The 22,168-nt window shown below is 38.3% G+C and overlaps 3 protein-coding genes across 3 annotated transcripts in view; 2 read left to right on the top strand and 1 right to left on the bottom strand.

Annotated features, from left to right (window-relative positions):
- LOC146477074 (uncharacterized) overlaps positions 1 to 8,725 on the bottom strand; it is a 28,260-nt gene extending 19,535 nt beyond the window's left edge. The window contains exon 1 of the mRNA XM_085114134.1: positions 8,367 to 8,725. The gene's annotated coding sequence lies outside the window, so the exon portion shown is untranslated. The remainder of the gene's footprint in view (positions 1 to 8,366) is intronic.
- Positions 1 to 22,168, top strand: part of LOC146477062 (uncharacterized) — a 450,556-nt gene that overhangs the window by 79,237 nt on the left and 349,151 nt on the right. The window lies entirely within an intron of this gene.
- Positions 1 to 22,168, top strand: part of LOC146477073 (atrial natriuretic peptide receptor 1-like) — a 69,639-nt gene that overhangs the window by 39,564 nt on the left and 7,907 nt on the right. The window contains exons 11-15 of the mRNA XM_085114090.1: positions 228 to 393; positions 945 to 1,097; positions 1,396 to 1,576; positions 7,973 to 8,113; positions 21,122 to 21,245. Of these exons, the coding sequence (XP_084970216.1) occupies positions 228 to 393; positions 945 to 1,097; positions 1,396 to 1,576; positions 7,973 to 8,113; positions 21,122 to 21,245 (765 nt within the window). The remainder of the gene's footprint in view (positions 1 to 227; positions 394 to 944; positions 1,098 to 1,395; positions 1,577 to 7,972; positions 8,114 to 21,121; positions 21,246 to 22,168) is intronic.

Here is a 22,168-nt window from a genome sequence, read left to right as displayed (position 1 = left end):
GCAACTTTAACACTACCTTTATAGTCACACATTGTCAAGTATTCCTTAATTGTCCTGTTACAGTTTTTCTCATAAACATTTCTATGTACTTATTATAAATTCAACTTTGTAGTTTACGATTTAAAATGAAATGACTGAAGGGCTGTCAGAACATGTCGTTAAAAATAAAACAAACTGTCGTTGTTTTTCTTAGTTTTAACATACTCTTTGTGAAAAAAATCCTTTAGGGCATGATAGCACTGCATAACAGTCCAATCACAGCTCATGGGAACCTGAAGTCATCTAAATGCGTGATTGACAGTCGTTGGGTCTGTAAAGTGTGTGACTTTGGATTAACCTCAGTCAAAGCGAGTCAGACAGTGGAAGATCTTGGGGAATATGCAAAGTACAGAGGTAATTTACACGTTGCAAATCATTCATTTCCATATACAACATTTAAGTTGTTATCTCTGCTGTTAAAACTGAAATAAATTACTTGTAGATTTCTGTAGTATTTACAATTGAAGTACTGCCTTGAAATTATGAACTTTTTACCTTAAACCTTAATTTATGCCTTAAATTATGAACAAGAGGTCCCCCATTCTCTAATTTCAAACCCCAAAAAGGCCTTCGCACTTTCCCGTCACTTGCGTATCTGAATGCTGTCATGGGCTCTGAGGGTTTGGAGAAGTGACAAAAAAATAATGAGGCGTATGCTACAAGTTCGCTGTGAGAAGAAATGACATATGACGTCATCATCACTTTTTGTGGACTTCCAAGTTTCAATGTCGTAGCTTTTATGCTCTTGATTTACAAAGGGTGGAGTACATCAGGATAAGAAACTTGAAAAAATGCCAAGGCTACTGTTTTCGTTATTAGTGTTATTGTAGTTCCTGCGCTCCCTCACTGTGTTAGTTGGTTTAGGCTTCTTGGAATGATGTTGTTGTTGTTTTTTTTTTTCCAAGATCTCCTTTGGACTGCCCCGGAATTGTTACCAGCAGTTGGCCACGAGAGGAATCAGTTCACAAAAACACAGTCAGGGGATGTGTACAGTTACGGAATCATACTTCATGAAATTCTTACTCGTGACGAACCTTTTTATCATGTAGAGCCTAAAGGTATTTCAGTATTCAATACTATTCAATCTTTCTATACGCAGTAGTTCATTTGGAATGCTATGTAACGTTCTGTTTCCAAGAAGAGGGGGGGGGGGGGGGGAGGGGTTTGGAGGGATTAGATAGGAAATGGGCGATTGCTTTTCATGACATGTTTTTCGCAACTTAATTTTTTGCATTAATTTGACTTGCTTTGATTGCCGTTGTTTTTTTCTTTTGATATTTCCCCAACCCCCCTTCAAAAATATAGTTGTCTGCCCTTAATGGCCACATTATTGCTCTCATCATTTCCTCTTTTTAGATGTGGTGGTGAAGATACGAAAGAAACTTGTCCCTCCGTTCAGACCAGATATACCAAAAGAATGTCAAGGATGTAATCAAAAGTACTTGCAGCTAATGCAGCAATGTTGGGATGAGGAACCGTCGAACAGACCAACATTCAGTGGCATCAAAACCCAGCTGAGAGAGATAAACAAAGCAAAGTAAGCCACTAAATAATATCAAATGGTAACCGACGCGCTGTGTTGGTTATAATTATTCGATATAGAACCAGCCGGAGAACAGTAATTAAAACTGTTTAACTACTGGCAAAATGGCCAAGCTCTGAGGCCTTCCTGAGAGAATCGCAGCACGCATGGCCACGCATCGTAATGCATCGCTTCATTGTTTTTGCACAAGCGAAGTGTGAAGCTTCTTTTAGTTCCAGTATATGGTAGAGGTCAACCAACATTTTCCGTGGTTATTTATGCTTTGCAAACAGATTACAGGAGATAATCAACATAATCAACATATGACCAACATAATCAGCCAAGTAGTCGGAAAAGAAGGTCTTACGTTGTCTTCTCCTTCCCTTCCCCCCCCCCCCCCCCAGTCCTTGCTCTATTTCGTACACTTATAGACTCTCCTTAGTCCCCGCTATATAGCCATTATGAGAATGCAAAGTCTCGAAAAGATGTGGTAGAGAAACTAAAATGTTTGTTTTCACGGGAATTAAGAACACAGGGCAGCCATGACTTTAAACGTCTTGTCCCTAGGGCAAATGATTATTTTTTTAAGTTTTTTTTTTTCCGAAGACAATCTTTGAATGAAAAAAATTCTCTGTGATAACTTTTTCTGCTAACTCTATCGACTCGTTTAAAACCAGACTGCCTTAACCCAACTTAATTCATCTTATTTCATTATTATTATTATTATTATTATTATTATTATTATTATTATTATTATTATTATTATTATTACAAGTGAACCGGCTAAAAGCAATATATTATGTCATATATCAAACACGAGAAAGCGTGTTTCATCAGATATCCAAACACTGAGAAGTAGGTTGAAAAAACGAGGCGCAGCCGAGTTTTTTTAAACGACTTCGAGGTGTTTGGATATCTGATGAAACACACTTTCGAGTGTTTCATATGGCGTCTCAAATGATCAATAATTCTTGGAGAAATTCAAGGCTAAAGTTGGCAAAATGTCATGGTAATTAGGATCACATATCCAAACCACGGTCACGGTAGTGATTTGCTTTGTTTTGGCTTGATGAATTATTAATGAGTTTGAGAAGTCATTTTCATAACGCGAGGAATTAATGTATTGGATGTCAGAGTGACTGTGGTTATTGACTATTGTCATCAATCTTTTGATCTGTCTGGTTGGTAATGTACATATACTTTTAAGCTTAAAAGCTGTGACAGTCAGTACATACATATACATTAAGGTATTGTAAGTAGAAGTTCAACTTTAAACACTAAAATAAATACAGCCAGTACATATATAATGAGCTCAGTTGAAATAAAGATCACTCTGAAAATAATTCTTGCTTCAGATAGTCTGCAAGTTAAGAAGTAATTAGAAATTGTGGATGTACACAAAAAAGGGTTTAGCATTATATATTTCTACACTATATTGCGAATCAATTTATTTTCTTAGTGACGTTTCATATTAATTTGAAAGACAATAGATGAAAAGATAATTCTTTGGCTAGAGAAAATTGTAATCAAGCAATAGATGGAGCCGGGGGGGGGGGGGGTACTCAGGTATATAAGTGACAGGGATAGGATAGGATAACTTTATTTATACACGGTATTTCCATCAGCTGTTTAATCATTATCAACTTACTATCTACCTACCTAACTACATTTATAAAAGAAAAATTTAAAACAACAAAGGCTGTTTTTCTTGGAGGTCGTGTTTAAAATCTCACTTAAAATTGTGACGACTCAATTTAGTCTTAAAATCGTTCCAGGAAGTCGCTTGGCTTAATTCTTAGGGTAAACTGTTCCACAACTGAGCTCCACTGTATGAGAAACTTCTCTTTAGATAATTTGTGCAAGTTGTGGAAACACTTGTGTTTTTTCAGTATTCCTTAAATGATAAGAATTCACATTATAGCGAAAAACAAAACATGATCTTAAATATTCTAGTGTCATCCCATGAAAGGTTTTAATTATACGTCACCTAGTGCCTGGAACAAATCATTCAAATTACTGTCATAACTAGCAGACATCAAAATGCGGGATGCGCGATTTTGAAGCTTATCAGAAAGGCCTTTTTTGCTGTTTCTCTCACCTCAGTATGACAACAATGAAGGTGTGGTTGAACAAGGCTATTATGGACATTGATTAAAATACTGAAATGGGATTCAATGCCGTATGCGCTTAATTGCACCAATGGCGGAAGCAATCTTTTACAGATATTTTCAGTTCATATAACATTCCAAATTTAAAGTTTGGTTGATGTTTCGTTGACCCCAAGGGATTTAGCTGATGCTACCTGCTCCACAGCCATGTCATTTATAGTTAGAGAAGGACTCTCTCAAAGATTCGATAACTTCTGCCTAGATGCAATTAGCATAAACTTAGTTTTTGTCAGGCTTAGGGTAAGCTTGTCGGTTGAAAACCCAGGGTATACTTTGATTTTATTAAGACAATGATCTACACGGTAAACGTTAGCATTAGCAAACCTCGAGCTGGTATCATCTGTGTGGTCATCACCGAGTCTGGTTTGTGAAAACTGCAAGTAATTCAGTAGGTCATTGATACAAAACAAAAAAGTAAAGGTCCTAAAATGGTTCCTTGAGGAACAGCACATGTCAGAAATTCGGAGATTCACTTAAAGGTCTAAAAAGCCGACAGCGTTAACCGTGAGACAGAAAGGAAAGGAGAAATTCGAAATTTCATGAAACTTGTCGAGAATCTTGAAAGTGATGCTGGAGCAAAGAAACTGTAAATATTTGCTAAGAACACGACGCATTTACGTTCTTCTAAATATGCAACAATATACAATATGCAATATGTTATTTATTACAAACAGGTTAAATAAGCGACAAAAATAAGCTTATTAACATTTCGTGGTAACTAAGTTAGATAAGATAAGAAACATTTATTTCAATAGGGTAACTCCTTCAGTTTTTGTACAAGATAAAAACTGCGCGCTATCCATAGAGGCCCTATATAATAAACTAAATTGAGTGGAAATAACAATGATAATTAAGTACAAATAAAAACTAGCTATAAAATGTCATATAAAGTAAAAAACTAAAAATCTAAATCTGATTAAAAGAATTCTGATTTAAAATTACAGAGCCATGGTAAAAAAGGCTTTTTTCGTACATTCTAATTTTACAGACGGGAGTCTAAGTTTATCACTGCTCCTTGTCCTTCTGGGCAATACAATTAAAATAGTACATAAAGTGGTGGACGGCGATTGCTAAACATTTCTTAACTAGATTGCGTACATGGCTTTCACGCCTTTTCTCCAGAGTTACGTAACCTAAGAAATGTAGCGCTTTTTCGCTGCTCCACAGACGCGTAACGATACGTGCTGCGCGCCTCTGCAACTTCTCCAACTTATCAGGGTTACCGCTCCCGCAGCAGCTCCACACAGTATCACAGTAATCAAGAATAGGGAGAATTAAGTGCTTTTCCATCAATATGGGGCCGGTGCCAAATAACATACACTCCGTTTTGCCCTAATGCATAAACAAGTTATGAGCTGTGAGCTATTTGTTTACCAGTACCAATTCGTTTGCGAATGCAAAATTTTTTGCAAATTTTTCGTTTGCGTGTTCAACGTAACTATTCGAAGAAATACATGTAACTTATGCTACAGGTTCATTTACGTGATAACTTGCCAAATCTAGCTCAAAAGCTTCCAATGAATCAGTTCTCTTTTCCGGCTGTTTCGAACCGCAAAGAAAACTGGTAAAAATAAGCTTCTATTGTAATAATAATAATAATAATAATAATAATAATAATAATGGCGTTGTTAATAGTAATAGTAATGGTGTTGAAACTGAACCAGTTTTACAAGACATCACAGGAGAAGAGCTCAATAGGGGAGCGGCTCGATATTGTGGCAAGGCGGTTCTGGGAGAGACAGAGGTCGGCTTTCTTTGATGTTAGAATTTGCCACCCAAATGCAGACTCTTACAGGGGTATGGATCTTAACCAGATTTACAGGCAACATGAAACGGAAAAGAAGCGCCAGTATGCTGGCCGAATTTTAGAAGTGGAGCAAGCCACATTCACGCCATTAGTTTTTAGCACGACATGTGGAATGGCGGTGGAATGCAAGCGATACCATAGTAGGCTTGCTGAGTTAGTTGCTACAAAGAAGGGCGAAAGCTATGCGACTACTGTGTCATGGATCAGGGCAAGGGTGTCCTTTGCGTTGCTGAGAACAGCATTACTATGCTTAAGAGGTTCGTGAGCTACAAGGAGGATCCATCTAGAATTGACAGACATTGACTTTGACATCGAGAAAGGACATGCAAATATTCGTTAAAAACATTGAGAACATAATTTTATTTCTTAGTTTTTCTTATTTTTCTTGGTAGCCTTCCATTCTATGTTGGTTTTTATTTTTTTTTTTAAGATTTTTAACTTTGTATATATTATTGATCGATCAACGTCGTCGAAAAAGTTTTTGTATGGATATTCTTACCATGAACTGCAAAATTATGAAGCGTTTTTCTTTTTTTTCCGATACCGATATTTTTTAATCACCTTCTGTATTTGTTGTTTGTTTTTCTACTAATAAAGTATTATTATTAAATAATAATAATAATAATAATAATAATAATAATAATACCGTATTTTCTCGATTAAACGCCCCCGGCGTTTATTTAAAAATCGGCAGTTTTGACCCGGCGTTTATACGAAGCCGGCGTTTAATCGGGGTCCGGCATTTAATCGAGAAAATACGGTAATCATAATAATATAATCCTAATATTCCAGGGAATATTCCCTAATATTAGACTGCCATTTATAATAATAAGTACTAAAGTAATGTATAATTATATTATAACAAGAACCTTCCCAGAATCCATTGCACTTGAAAAAGTTTGAATGCAAAATAACTTTGTCAATTTGAAATCCAAGAGGATTCGACTCCAATGGAAATAATACATGCCATCAAATATGTGTCATATCAAACTTAGAGCGATGACGTCATAAGTTACGTGACTTCACTCAAAAAATGTTTTTCTTCACTGTGTGTATTGGATGTATTTGGAAAGCTGTTGATAAGTGTTACTCAAAGTTAGGCTTTACATATTTTTGTAAAACATTTAGGGGGCTAACCGTAACTGTAAAGATAAGGGAGTCTGGGTAACTTTGTATGGCCATAGGTTCGCCAGCTGGAGGCAGAAGGCAACCAATATGGTAATAGAAGTACATGTAAAGAACGTTTTGTAGTATCCTTGTTGTTCTGACGTCATCGGTCACGTGATCGCTGTGCACTGAAAAACCCAACGTATTGTAAAATTACATTGAGCTAAATGAATCGTCAAATTTGTGTAGTTGCATTTACGCCATATTTCAGAAATTACTTACCGACTATTTGCAATAGTTTGGTTCCTGAATCTGGTTGCAACAACAACAATTTGTTATATAAGAACGTAACATAAATTGAATCGTCAGAGGTTAGACTTTTCGTTCTAAAACTATGACGAGATGTACAATAATTATTAAAATTTTAAAAGAGGTAAAAAAATTTAACTTATTTTCAAATACTTCCTCAGTTCGCTTAAGAGAACTTTCTTCCGCTGGTCCTTTGGTGAGCGCATTCAGTACTTCACAACTCTGACAAAAATGAATAAAAATAGCAGAAAGACTCTTCAGATAAGTAGGAGTTTTCTGCAGTCGTTCCCTGGATTCCGAAGGATCTTCTTGCGTGCACTATGTGTTCCCTATCTTCAGTAGACCTACTTCAGCTGAGTGGTCCAATACAGTGCATAAGAAAATCCTCCAGGACACACACACAATATCCGCAGAAACATTTCACAAATCATAAGCTGCTTTATGCAATCCAGAATATTTCTGCAGTCATCCCTGCCTTTCAAAGGATTTCCTCGCGTTCTGTTTGTGTTCTCCGTTCGTGGTAAATCACCTTTAGGTGATCCAAATCCTTCAGAATGTAAGAAATGGTTGCATAAAGCCGGCCCTAGGGCCCGTTTCTCGAAAGTCCCGGCAACTTACCGGGCTTGATAAGTGATTTTCGTGATAATGTTTCTTAACAGAAGTCAATTTTTGTTAGCTTTCAATACTAAATTTTAAAATCTTATACTTCTATGATAACATTGGCCAAGTATCATGCCTGTAGTCACCGTGTAATCGGCGAAAAAATATTTAAAAATATACTTAACGGGCCCGATAAGTTACCGGGACTTTCGAGAAACGGGCCCCTGGCCTCAATTCCCACCAACCACGGGCCACTCAACAACTCATTTACACACCAATCGTCCATAAGTGCAGACAATATGTAGGTACTCTTTAAAACTTGTTAATAGGACGAATTTCCCTAGTATAACACGTTCATTGGGAAATGTTTGTGGTATTCGGTATCAATTTGACACCAGTCGCGGCCTTGTTTGGTTGCAGAAACACAGACATTGTGGACAACATGCTTCAAATGATGGAGAAATACACTGATCAGCTGGAGGAACTGGTTGACGAAAGAACTAAGCAGTTAGAAATTGAAAAAGCCAAAACGGAAGAGTTGCTTTACAAGATGCTACCAAAGTAAGTTGATTGATATTACAATCCGTACAAACAGTTAAAGCTCAATCCTTTGATGATCCGTAAAATGCTTCTCATTATACCTTCTTAATAGGGACTTTGCTTATTAAAATAATTTGAGGGAGGCCAGGGGCGACGTTTTGTCGATTCAAAGGATTGGTACGAATAGAGAAAGTGATAGACGATCCGTTCATGATCCGTTAATTCCATCTCGCTAGGAAGACATGAGTATTTTAACGGACACTAACTACACAACCCAAATAAACATGCGAACCAAAGCAGATAATCTGAACTCAGTGGTCTTGTTCATGTCTGAAAACTCTTTAATTTAGGCTCAATTTACTGTTCCTCGTTCTGAAAGCGTGAGCCGAGAACTAACACGCCTCGACAATTAAGGTGGCCGAATACAGTTTTTTTGGTGTACAGGTGTTAGAAGACGTTATTTGGAATCTATGTATTTCTGGACGCCCAAAATTGGTATGGTGAAAGACTAACTAAGAAAGAATGTCTTTTCGTACGTCTTGTTGAGCTAAGTACCGTTTCCATAGCAACGTAGCGAACTATTGAACGTCTATAAATAGTAGGTTTCCCTTATTTTTAGAAAATGTACTCATTAGATTTTTTCCATTTTTTGTATCCAGAAAAACTCACAAAACACTGACACAGTTGCACTATAATCATGTAAATATTGATTTTGCATTTTAATATTTTGTGAAGATACCCTCTGTTAGATTTAGGTTTCTCTTTGTAACCGAGTTACACTATTGGGGAACTATTTTCATGCAAAAATTTCACGAAATTCTAATGAGCAATTCCTTAGAAAACAGTTCATTTCCACGAAAGCAACCAGTCGCAATTTTTTGGTCAAATGCGCATGCGTGGCTTTAATTGGGTTTCATGGCAAAGATGAAAAGCATGCAAAAGGTCTTTGTGAATGACTTTTTTGCTCGGAAAGAAAAGAAAAAGAGTCCATAGACGAGAAACTTAATTATTTAGGATCAAAACTAAACTTTATTATCCATTTTATGTGAAATTGAGGGATTACTTTATCGACCGCCGTATTTGCGTACCACATCCCTAGCGCGCGCTTAATAGCATCACTAACAGAAAAAAGTAAAGTGCGCGCAAACTGTGTTCGGCCACCTTAATACACCAAATTTTCAGTCAAAATATTGCAAAGCCCCTTGTAAACATAGTCATCCTTTCATTGTGTACTGGTGTATTTCATGTGTTTCAATGTGATCATTACTTTCAAAGTTCGGGATCATTTGCCTTCAAAAGTGGAAATAAGTAACTATTGACCGATAACAATTCCTCCAGCCTTCGAGCCTTCTTAAGCCTTACAACCGACTGATTGAATTTTTAACTTGCATAGTGTTTTATATTTGAAACAATTTGGACTATGAAATAGTAATTCGACTGCATTAGCTTTAACTGATTTAATTTGTAATGTATCGTCAGGCATCGACAGAAATGAAAACAACTTTGGGCGTCTTGAGTTCCTAGAGCTTGTGTAAAGCGTTTGATGCTATCAATCATTAAATATTGCGCGAAAAACTACAACAAGGCTCTGGTATTCGGAACGCTATTTTAGCGTGGATAAAAAGCTTTCTGGTGAGACGGATTCAATTTGTCCAATTTGGTTCTTTTAGTTCTCATTCCAAAAAAAAAAAATTCATGTGGTGTTCACATGTAGGGGTCAATTCTTCGGCCTCTTTTGTTTGTCGTCTTTGTTAAAGTTATACCTAATGTCTCTAGTCTGACACAATCTCTTCTCTTTGCTGATGATACAAGTAGATTTTTGTCATAGGGATCACAATCACCTAATTTCTATTGTTAATAATGTACTTGCAAAAATAATGATTTAGACTTAAAGTGAATATGCTATCTTTAAACTTGACAAAGCGAATTTTATGATTTTTCATCCAAGGAAAAAGAAGGTCAATGTTGATGTCGCTCTAGTTCTGGAAAGTACTACGATCAAGCAAGTTGTGGAGACTTAATTATATGCCCTTATTAATCAGCACCTTTCTTGGAAACCTCATATTAGTTTTGTTTAAAGAAGATCTCTAAAGCTGTTCGTACGAATTGTTGCTTAAAAACTCGGTTTTATCTACCCTACAAAACGTTGTCGTCTATGTATTATTTCTCTAGTTTATTACTTGGGCGGAGCGCCAAGTTATAAAATATGATTTCTTCGTCTACGCCAAAACGCAGTGATCTACTGCGCGTGCGCTACATGTTGGCCGAGTCTGCAAGTCTGCATGTATTCATCATAAGCCGCCATTACGGGACTTAAACAAGGACGTAAAATCAACACAACGAATATCGTATTCTTAAAAGAAAACAGCTAGTATGTGTGTTGTCTGCTAACTCCTTCCATTGAACGAAACTAAGGGGCAACTTTCCTTTCAGGACGGATATTTTCCAAAAGTTTGACTTCAATTAACCTCAGACGCTCTATTGGCTCTTCTCGATAAATCCCCATTCGGTGTCAAACGTAATCGATAAGATCAGGCCGTTAACACTGAATTTACATACAGCCGATCAAAAAATTTCATTTCTCTGGCCGCAATATAAAAAAGAAACTGGCCGCAATATAAAAAAGAAAACGTTCAATTAACTTTAAAGATTCAAGACCATTCCGTGGGTAAAGTAGGAAACTAAAACTAAAGCTTCGAAAATAAATTTCATTCGGGGTCCAGTGTGAGCGATAAGATCTATTCACCAGAACAAATGTAGACACTGAAAGTTTGCTAATGCACGGTGACAATCAACGCCGGCTTGACGAATTAATTTCTTTATTTACGTTCACTTGGATAAAACCAAAATGTGATCCTCACGGGAAAACAGGGAAAAAGGTGAACGCACGGGCACGCCAAATTGACACGCTAAACGTAGAATCTGAAAAAAAAAATCTTTCCTTCGGAGTCGAGTGTTAGCGATAAGATCGATTCATTGGAACAAACGTAAACGCCGGAAATTTGCATATTCATACCAACAACAACTGAGTACCGCAACGCTAAACGCATTTTTATTTTTACGTTGGATAAAGCCAAAATAGGAACTTTAGCACCCGGGCCTTAGCAAAACTGAAAGCCCCTTCCGATGTTACTAAACGTTGAAATAAGCCGTCGTTTGGATGCAGAAAGGAATTGCCACGCTGAAAACACCGGGAAGAAATCGGTCACGTGCTAGGCAACCAAAATCGTTCACGTGTATCAAGTTTCATCCGGCGATGCGGCATTCAGAAAGAAAATATTTTCGGTGGTTCTTGGAAGGAAAACTGGACGGTTTCTGCTTGTTATTCAATCGCCACGGGAGCTGCAGTGTCTTTCCACTTTATAAACCCAGCTTCTTTCATTTAAAGCCCTTTTAAATCCTGGAAACACTCTCTTTTGTGTCATGATATTTTGTTCATTGGCAATCACGCAAAACCACTAAAAGAATGAACGTACACTTCGACCTTTGCGTTACTTTCCAGTGCGAGTGAAGTTTATTTTCTTTTTTGCGTTTTAATAAACAAATAACTGTAGACATAATTTGAAATAGTTCATTCTTTGGTCACTCACAGAGCGCTTTGATTTTGTCATTAAAGTTCTGTCCTATTCCAGTGATCATGAAATAGATTCGTTGAGTTAACTTTCTGGTAATCGGATGTTCAGTGAGGTTTGTGTTATCCGCGCGCGTCCCATATAGAACGCATGTCTTTTTGCACGCGTGTCATATTGCACGTTCTGTGTGACATTTTGCGATCGTGCGCTGTTACCAGTGCTTTCAATCTTTTCCGTAAAGATCGTGTTGCTGGCCGAGGTGGCGGGATCTGCGTTTATTTGAGCAATGTAATACCTTGTAAACGGCGATTGGACTTAGAAAATCCGAACTTCGAATGCCTGTGGCTCACTTTGCGCCCAAAACGCCTGCCTAGACCTTTATCTGGCATGGGTATCTGTGTTGTTTATCACCTTCCAGGCCGATCTGCCGAAAGTCATAAAGAACTGAACGACTATTTAATTAATGCTACTGATCGTCTGCGTAACGAACACCCTGATCATGGTCTGGTTCTTCTCGGCGATTTCAATGATTTCGACTGTAGTAACCTGGTGACTCATCACAGTTTAAAGCAAGTCGTCCAACAACCTACCAGAAACTCTGCGGTTTTAGATCTTATAGTAACAAACATGCATGACTTGTATAGCAGTCCAACTATTCATGCCCCGCTAGGCTCAAGTGATCACAACATCGTACTGTGGCAACCTAGTCTAACGCACAGGCAATCTCCGTGGGTTAAATCCCCTAAGCGCTTGGTGCGCCATTACCCTCGTTCTGGAATCGATGCTTTTGGAAGATGGGTTGCCACACATGACTGGTTCACTGATCTCGGTCACAATTCGTCCGTTGACGACCTAGCTTCCTCTTTTACTACCCAGCTAACTGACGCCATTAATCGGATCTTCCCTGTAAAGACCATCAAGTTGCATGGAACAGATAAACCATGGATAACACCTGAACTCAAGCTTATGATCAAAGATCGACAAAAAGCTTTTCACAGCGGCAACATTCCAGCCTGGCGTTCCTTGAAATACAAAGTCCAACAAGAAATAGCGAAGATGAAAAAGTCGTTCTACAAGAGCAAAGTACAACACCTAAAGAAAGATGATTGCCGCAAGTGGTGGAACATCATTAATCAAATGTCTGGCAGATCTGCAAAGCCCTCTTGTTTCTCACTGGAACACGATGGAAAAACTATGTGCCAACAAGAACTTGTTAATAGCTTAAATCAGTTCTACGTTTCAGTTAACGCGGACATCCCACCACTTGACGGCAACATACTACCTGCTTTTCTTCCTGCTGTGGCAGGAAGTTTAACTGTGCAGCCCCACGAAGTCTGCAAGAAGCTGCTCGCCATCAAACCTTCAAAGGCCCACGGTCCAGATAACGTACCGTGTCGCATAGTTAAAGAGTTCGCATATGAACTGGCTGAACCCATCACCACTATCTTCAATACATCACTCCGATCCGGCATTGTACCTGCAGTCTGGAAAGAATCTAATGTAATACCCATCCCAAAAATACAATCACCTATGGATGAGGGCGACTTCAGACCTATCTCGTTGACTCCTTGTTTGGCCAAAGTTCTTGAAGATTTCGTGGTCAAATGGTTAATCGACGATGTCAAGGACAAAATCGACCCAAATCAGTTTGGATGTCTGAAAGGAACTTCAACCACGTTTTGTCTACTTGACATGATTCACAACTGGCTTACGTATCTCGACTCACCCGGACGACATCTCCGCCTTTGCTTTCTCGACTTCTCTAAAGCTTTCGATCGCATTGGGCACAATGTACTAATAGAAAAGCTTCTGGTCTTAGGCGTTCGCACATCTTTAATACCGTGGATTAAAAGTTTTCTGACTAACCGCCGACAACGCGTTAAGCTGGCTGGCTCGATCTCTGACTGGCTCCCAATAACTGCCGGCGTTCCCCAAGGAACAAAACTCGGCCAAATATTGTTCCTGGTAATGATCAACAATTTGAATATCCCAGATCCCGAATCTTGCACTTGGAAGTATGTCGATGACGTATCGTTGTCTGAAGGGCTTGTAAGAAATAGCAACTCAACTATCCAAGCTAGTCTCGATACCATCGCCTCTTGGAGCTCCAGTAACTGGATGAAACTTAACGCTAAAAAATGCAAAGAAATGCGGATTTGCTTCCTAAAGGATCCCATAGAACTCCCTCATTTGAAGATCGATGATCAACAATTAGAGCTTGTAACCTCGGATAAAGTACTTGGTCTGGTCATTCAGAATAATTTAAAATGGAACAATCACATTGAATCTATTGTCACCAAGGCTTCTAAACGCCTTCATATACTCCGAGTACTCCGTCGAGGGGGCGTTGAGATTAATGATCTAATTTCTATCTATTCCGCCCTGATACGATCCTTACTAGAATATTGCTGTGTAGTATGGCACCACGCTCTTCCCTCCTACCTCTCACAAGAGTTAGAACGCATACAGAAACGTGCGTTCAAAATCATAGTTCTCGCGCTTTCCTACTCAGAAGCTCTTCATTTCCTAAATTTAAGAACATTAGACGAACGACGTAGTGAACTTTGTGTTAAAACTCTTGAAAAGATCTCAAGAGGAGGACCTCTTGTTAAACATCTTCCAGTAATGAGAGAGCACATGCATCACTATCAAACGAGAAGCGCTAATAAATATACATTAATTAAATGCAGGACAGAAAGATTGCGCCATAGTTTTTTCCCAAGCACTATTTTAGCTTTCAACGATCTTTAGATTTTTAGACTTTATACCCAATTTTTAACTTGCATAAGTATGAATTTATTTGTAATTTTGATATGAAACTTATTGTAACCCAGTCCCTCATTGATTGATTAACAGTATGTAATTCTTATAGTTGTACAATTGTAACCACATTGTAATTCAGATTAACTGCGATGATGATGGAATTAAACTTCTTTATTATTATTATTATTATTATTATTATTATTATTATTATTATTATTATTATTATTATAAAGCTGGAACATCTCTCACAGAAAGCCCAGAAAAAAAGGGTATCAGGGTGGAAAGGTATTCGCACAAATACCCCTCTGTCGCCAAAATTCATCATTACCACTGGAACCGCAAATACTCCTTTGTCGCTAAAATCCATCATTATCTTAGATGCACCTCATGGTTACAAAATCCGACGTGTTTAGTATTAAAGAGAGTAATGTTTAATTTTGTTTGCGTGACATTTTCGGTCGAACTACATCACGTTTATCGCAAATATGATGCCTTAGACTCTCAGCAAATCTTTTATCGTTCACCTGTCACCAAAGACTGAACTAACGTGCATGCTCAGATACTCCTAATACAACGGCGCCCAAGTAAACGCTCCCACAGCGTCTTGTTTATACCTAACTTATTGAGGAATTGCCCGATCTTACACTTACTGCTGTAATATGAACTGTGTTTACCTTTTGCAGATGCACATACTGCTGCTGATATCAAAAGCTGATTTTACAATAACTGTCCAAATTCCCGCGCGCTGATTGGCTCGTAGCTATTGTCTATAAGAGTACAGACAATAAAAATGACGTCAGATGTAACGCGTGCGCTTTCTCCACGGAAAAAATAGCCGATTCCGCTCGTTCTTTTTCCATGTTATTGTAAAAAAACAAATCGACAGCAGTTTTCTATGGTCTATACTCTTATAGACCATAAAATGTCCAAAACTTGGCACTGAAACCACTCGCCTGCGGCTCGTGGTTCCACTTGAGTTTTGAACATTTTCTGACGTCATTTAATGGTCTACAAGAGTATAGACCATAGAAAACTGCCGCCGATTTGTTAATTACCTACTAAATGCCGCCCCCTTTATTTAGCCAACATCTTGCCAAGTCACGTCTTGTCAAGTCCTCGATATCAATAGCATCTATATCTATAGCTTTCGTAATCTCTTCACAACTTATCAGCAGGTTCATCAGTACGAAACTCGAATTGCCTCTCACTATAGATCACAATGTTGTAGAACGAATATAAAGCAGTTCAGCATCCTTTATCAAGGGAATAAAATCTGGAATTCATTGTCCATTCCATTGATTAGTTCACCGTCCATTTCTCTTTGTTAAACTAAGCAATATCTTATTGAAAGCTGATTTGTGCCGCTAGTTCGATGTGTATTGTTTTTATATCTCTTTGCTCACTCTGAATTAAGCCACGTTTTAACTAGTTATAGTTGTCACTAGCTGCCGCTGTTTTGTATGGGAAGCCAAACAGGTTATATGGTGTGGCATAACGTGGGTTGGATATTATACCTTAATGCAAGATAACGTAAGATAAACGGCTGTATTTCACATTGGTAAAACCATTTGTAAATAACTGTTACAAAACTGTGTATATGCTAGGTTATTAATTACACTTTACAATTTCAATAGTAAGAAAAGATATTCTATAAACAAGTGACATTAACAGGCAACACGTAAAGTTGTAAAGTTGGCGTTTGGAGCCATCCCCTTTTTGCAAGCTTGTATTCTTTATTCGTGGCTTGGAGTATGACGTCAAAGTACATGGTCTTGCTCTGGCATACTGCTTTGACTGATGCAATGAATCCTATGTAGGCTGTCGACACAATAAAATGTTAAATGAGATGTCTTAAAATGTTATTGAAATTTGCAATTTACAGTGAATAACATGGTTTTCATTGAACTTTCCCTGTTCCCTTGCTTGAAACGAACTACAATGTACAATGCAGGTCAAAAGTAGTTGGGACACCTGTCCAATAATCATGTATTCCAAGTACAGTTGGCTTTTTGGGGTCACAATTGGAGCGTACCACCCCCCTCCCCCCCAAACAATGTTGGAAGATGCAGATAAACAGTATTTTTGTTGAAATCTGTGTTGTAGTGTCAAATCTCAACATTGCTTGGGGGGGAGGGGGTGGGGGGAGATTATTTCAGTAGTATCTCGCTAAGTGTCCCAACACTTTTGACCTGCATTGTCTGAAAACGACTAGTTGGGAAAAAGTGCTGTTAACGTGGTCAAGGGATACCAAGTTACCAAGGCTAGAGTTTTAAGAGCTTTTGATTGTATTTGTACTGAAATTATAGATAACACAATTGCCAGTTTGAACAAAAGGATAGAAGCTATCCTTGCCTCTAAAGGCGGTAGAACCAAATATTAATCACGCAATGCGGAACTGTGAAAACTGAACATGCTTTATTATTTACACTTCAGTATATTCTGTGAATTTCTAAAGCGTGTAAAGTGTAACTTCATTTTCATGCTTTCTGAGGAAAATGCTTGTGTAAATTGTAATTGTCACTTTGTAAAACTCGTGACAACGAGAAGTTTATCACATGCGTGACATTTGCATTTTGTTGACGTAAAGAACTGAACATTACTCACTACAATACTCACTTTAAATAGTGGAGATTTATGCAAATTGAAAACGTATTTGACATTAAATGAACACAAATTTAGAAAGTATGTATGTTTTCTTTAGTTTGAAGAAAATATTTCTTTCATTATATGAGTTATTGCGCATTTTCAACTCAGTACTCAGTAAAAGCACAAGAAAAGAAAGCTATTAATTAGCTCTTTATATAAAACATTCAATTTACTGAGTAATGTTGTAAACTCTATTCAGACACGTTCCTTTGGAGCGCATTATACAACAATTGTTTTTATATACTCAACAAGAGTACCCGGCCATAGTTTATTTTTAAACACTGTTCTTCATTGATGCGAAATGAATGCAAACGTTACTGAGTATTGTCGCGAGCATCATGTCGCCGTCAGTCAGCAATGTAAACATTGCTAGAATTCTCTAGAATGAATCGTGCAAAACAATGTCCACAGGGCGCGATTTCTCGCTGTTCACTCTGTGAAATGGGCTTCCAGAACCGGAAAAAAGACCATCTAATGTCCATCATGTTTGTGTTTGTCTGATCTATTGCACCGGCTCTAATGAAAACAATCGGGGCATCCGATGTAGCAAAAAAAGGCGTGTCGCGCGTTAGTTCAATATCTCTTAAACAAAAGTTCTTTGGTGCGGGTAAATGGATTGTATCGCCCTCTAGCGCCTGGAGAAGATCAGCCCACGCGATTATTGTTGGATTCCACCGAAAGTCATTCAAAAGAATGACTTCTGCTTGTTCCGCCCCAACCCATGCGAAGGAGCCCGTTGCTGGATTACAGAACGTGTTATAAATTATTTTCAATGGCGATAACATAAAAGTCTTTCCAGAATTGTCAGTTCCATACAAATAAATATTCCGGAATTTTCCTCGACCTTTAGACAGGGCTGTATAAATCGCATTGCAGAAAACCGAGGGGATTATTCCTTGGTTGTCGAGAACCTCATTTGCCGCCACGAACCACCTTCCTTCGCAACCGTCCACGCATGGCGCATCTTTAGATTCTTGTAAGAGCTGTATTCGCGATTTCTTCAGGCGAAGACACTGCTCTTCAGCGTGAGAAAATTCTTTCGCTAATGATAATGCTTCATCCACCGCTTAATTCCCGCGGTTTGCTATAAACTCGGCCAGACAGCGTTTTCCTTCTCGTTCTTGAACCATCGCCAAACATACAAGCTCCAGCCTTGTGGATATTGACTTCTGTTTCCCGTATCCATACTCTAATATGACAATACGAAAAGTGCGGCAATTGAAATTCCTTGTATATTGTTCACAAATATGTTCTTCTTGCTTACCAAACAAGAGTTCTCATAAGAAGCCCCGCTTTTCATCAACCAATACGCCACAAACCTGATCTCTTTCAAATACTCACTTTCAGACAATGCAGGTCAAAAGTAGTTGGGACACCTGTCCAATAATCATGTATTCCAAGTAAAGTTGGCTTTTTGGGGTCACAATTGGAGCGTACCACCCCCCTCCCCCCCAAACAATGTTGGAAGATGCAGATAAACAGTATTTTTGTTGATATCTGTGTTGTAGTGTCAAATCTCAACATTGCTTGGGGGGGAGGGGGTGGGGGAGATTATTTCAGTAGTATCTCGCTAAGTGTCCCAACACTTTTGACCTGCATTGTAGGTTAAAATACAACCAGACTGGTTCTCGGCTGTTTTATAATTGTTTAGCACTATATTATTGAACTGGGCTCACTCCAAAATAGCAACTCTAGAAATTCACTTCTACACAACAGTTTAGACAACTGTGGAAAAAAAAACACGTCATGAAATCTCCAAAGAGTAATTGATTTCACAGGAATAATTCCACGTTTATGGAAACAAGAATTCATAAAGTGACCCTCGAGCGCATGACCCATCTTTGAAGTTCTCACCTTGGCGACAAAGAACTGATCAGGGAATTCACTGCTAAGCTTCGATTTTTCTTCTGGATACGTAAACCTTTGCCAACCTAAAATAATATGGGTATTTAAAATTGATAAGGGCACTCATAATTGAGAAAGAGCGGCACTTAGATTAATCTTAACTGTGAAATGACCCAAGCTTAAAGATTTTTAAAACACCTCTAACCAACAAATTAGGTTTGTCTAAGCTTATTTCCGTTTACCCCTAGAGTGAAATTCACAAGAATTCTCAAACAACTTGAGTAAATGACCAAGGGTTCAATAGTACCACTAGAGACTACAGAGACCATGTGCTTGCTCGAAAGCCTGGAATCTACTGTACTTCACGGGTTAACTTTGTTTCTCTCAAATCTCAAATACCCTTCCAATCTTCCAATAAATCTTTCTTTTCGACTGAGTCTTGCACTCAGTCCAAATCGTAGTTTTGGACTGAAGCAAAATACAAAAGATCGTCTCTTAGTTTCTAAACCTCTTAAAAAGTCTATTGGCAATTTCTTCCTGACCTTATGAGGCGGAAAGACAACAAATAAAACTTCAAGATCTCTTACCTCTTGTTCTGCACTTCTGTACTAAGCCTCCAATATCTCTCCACGCCATCAAAATAAGCACGATTGCGACGCGAACGCCTCCGCCTTGAATACGAGTATTACAAAGTCATCTTCAACCAATGGAATCCAGCTCTCAAACCTAGTAGCGGCCCCACCAACATTTCTCTCAATACCACCCTACGATCCTAGTTTGGCTAAATCGAGGTTTTGCTCTGGTATGCAAACTGTATATTCCAACTGTAAGTACGTACAGTACTTTTAAGCGGGGTCTATAATATGCAATAAACTAGTCTTACGAAGTCTATTCATATAAGCTTATAGCTTCATTAGGCTTCCTTGTCATATTTGCTGATGTGTAATTAAAGTGTCCCTAACCCTTCAATTTGTTTTCTTTTGGTAGATTTCCATATCATTCAAGAACTCATTTTCGAAAAAATTTTTGAGAAATATTGAATCCTTTTTTTTTTCACGAGCGCTAGAAGTGAAGGCAGTCTTGTCGATATTTTCACCTATCGTTCGCATTAGTCCCCCACTCGGCCAAATGTGGAGCGTGACGTAAGAAAAGGACATCGTGCAAAAATATCCGAAGATTCGCGGTAATGCTTCAATTGTAAACAGAGAAAATGGTTTTAAAATGTGTGGTTTTTGGATGCAGCAACTCTCGAAATGTAGAGAAAGGAATCAGCATGCATAACATTCCTTCTGAATCCTTCTGGTGTCCTTTTCTTACGTCACAGCTAAGAAAGTGTCAAATATCGGACGCTTCTCATTGGCTCGTTCCTAATGAGCCCACGAGACAAAGATTTGTCCAGCGGGGCTTAAAGGGCGCAAAAATTTAAAAATTTCAGTAACTTTTAGCGCTCGTAAAATAAAAATAATTCAATATTTCAAAAAAAAATTTTCGAAAATGAGTTCTTCACAGATATAGAAATCTACCAAAAGAAAACAAATTGAAGGGTTAGGGGCACTTTAAAAACGATTTCTGTTGATCTTGTTTTGTACGCTCAGTTTGTGTGGGTGCCGGACTAAATAATAATTTTAAAAAAATCCAACGCGTAATAAAACTTTATTGTTGTGCTGGGGTGAACTTAAGTTGGACTATTTTATAGTTAAGAAACTCAACCGTAATTGGGATCCCTAAGGGGAGTCTAAGGGAAATGTAAAACTTTCTGAGATCTCCTTGTGACAGCATTATAGAGAAAGTGTTTTTTCTTTTCCCGTTGGCACACAATGAGCAAAATGATCAACTGTAATTAAATCAATGAATGTGGTGGAAGGGTGTGGTTAGCATGTCGGACGTTTAGAATGTCTTCCTTCAACTAAATGGGTAAATGGGTATCAGTAAAACAGAAGAACCTAGCTTGCAAGGAGATGCTACCACGTTTGGATCTTGGGTTGAGATGGGTAAAACGTCATTAGTGGCGTAACACTTGGGCTGAACATCTGAGTATAGCAGCAGCACACGATGTAAATCGATATGCAACTAGCGGCGGGATTGCCCAATACGACACTGCAGAACCACTAACTGAACTGCGGGCAGTCTGTATGACAATAAACTGCGCTTTGAACGTTACCATCTTTTCCAATTTCTTAAGTTGATATTTCTATTTTAACAGGTCGATTGCTGACGAACTGAAGGCAGGCAAACCAGTTGAGGCCGAAAGCTTTTCAAGTGTGACAATTTTCTTTAGCGATATTGTAGGCTTCACAAGTATGGCATCACAGAGTACCCCAATACAGGTAATGAAACCTTTGCCTTGTCAGCCACCATTCTCAGGGACATGCATTCCATCAGCAGAGTAAAGGCAATTAAGTCCCTAAGTTGTAAAGGAAAAAATCCAAATAACCCTATCCTTTCTTTTTTTGTTGTCTTCTGAGTTTAACTGCTAACTATTATCAGGTCAGGTAGTCACAAGGCTGTGGCGGCACTGCAAAGGTAAAGCGTGGTTTCGTCTCTAGATCACGCCATAGAAATAAACAAGCTCCAGTAAAGAATCAAGATTAACTTTTCTTTCGCTTACACAGCGATTTGAATAGTCACCTGGCAGGTAAAAGCCGCCTCGATCTTTTTCGACATAATGCTGTCTGCAGTGACTATTCTTATGTATAGTGAGTTGTCATGATGCGCGACCGTATTAAACAACCACACATAGATTTGGCTTTAAAATGAGACGAGATTTAGGCTTCGAAATCCTGTTGAAATTCAGTTATGATGATGTCACACCGTAGAGTTAAAGCGCTAGTACTTATTGTTTTTTACCTGTAAATCAGCTGAAAAACACCGTCCTCTAAAGGCCCGTCTAAACGGCTTCAAAATTTGCTTCAGCATGTGTTCAACCAGTTGTTGAACCAAGAGAGGTATGTCGGGGACGTTTGAACAGGTCGTTCAACATTGTTGAAAGTGCAAAAAATGTTGAGAGCTTGTTGAAAGTGTGTTGAATCAAATTTAAATTGGTTTACACTTCCATTCAACATCGTTTCAACATTTCTTTGTTCTTGAAAATGTTAAATGGCGTTGAAGCCGTTTGAACACCCCGGTCATCCAACAATTTCCCAGTATCCGTTCAGCTTTTGTTAAACGGATGTTAGGAAAATGTTGAAACCGTTTAAACGGGCCTTAAGACTCTTTACTCGTGCAACAAACATTCTGCCGAAATACTTTG

Source organism: Pavona decussata, unplaced genomic scaffold, assembly GCF_977016875.1.
Source record: "Pavona decussata unplaced genomic scaffold, jaPavDecu1.1 SCAFFOLD_72, whole genome shotgun sequence".
In the NCBI taxonomy this organism is placed as follows: domain Eukaryota; kingdom Metazoa; phylum Cnidaria; class Anthozoa; order Scleractinia; family Agariciidae; genus Pavona; species Pavona decussata.
Note: the sequence above shows the minus strand (reverse complement) of the source record. Positions and strands in the feature narration are given on the sequence as shown.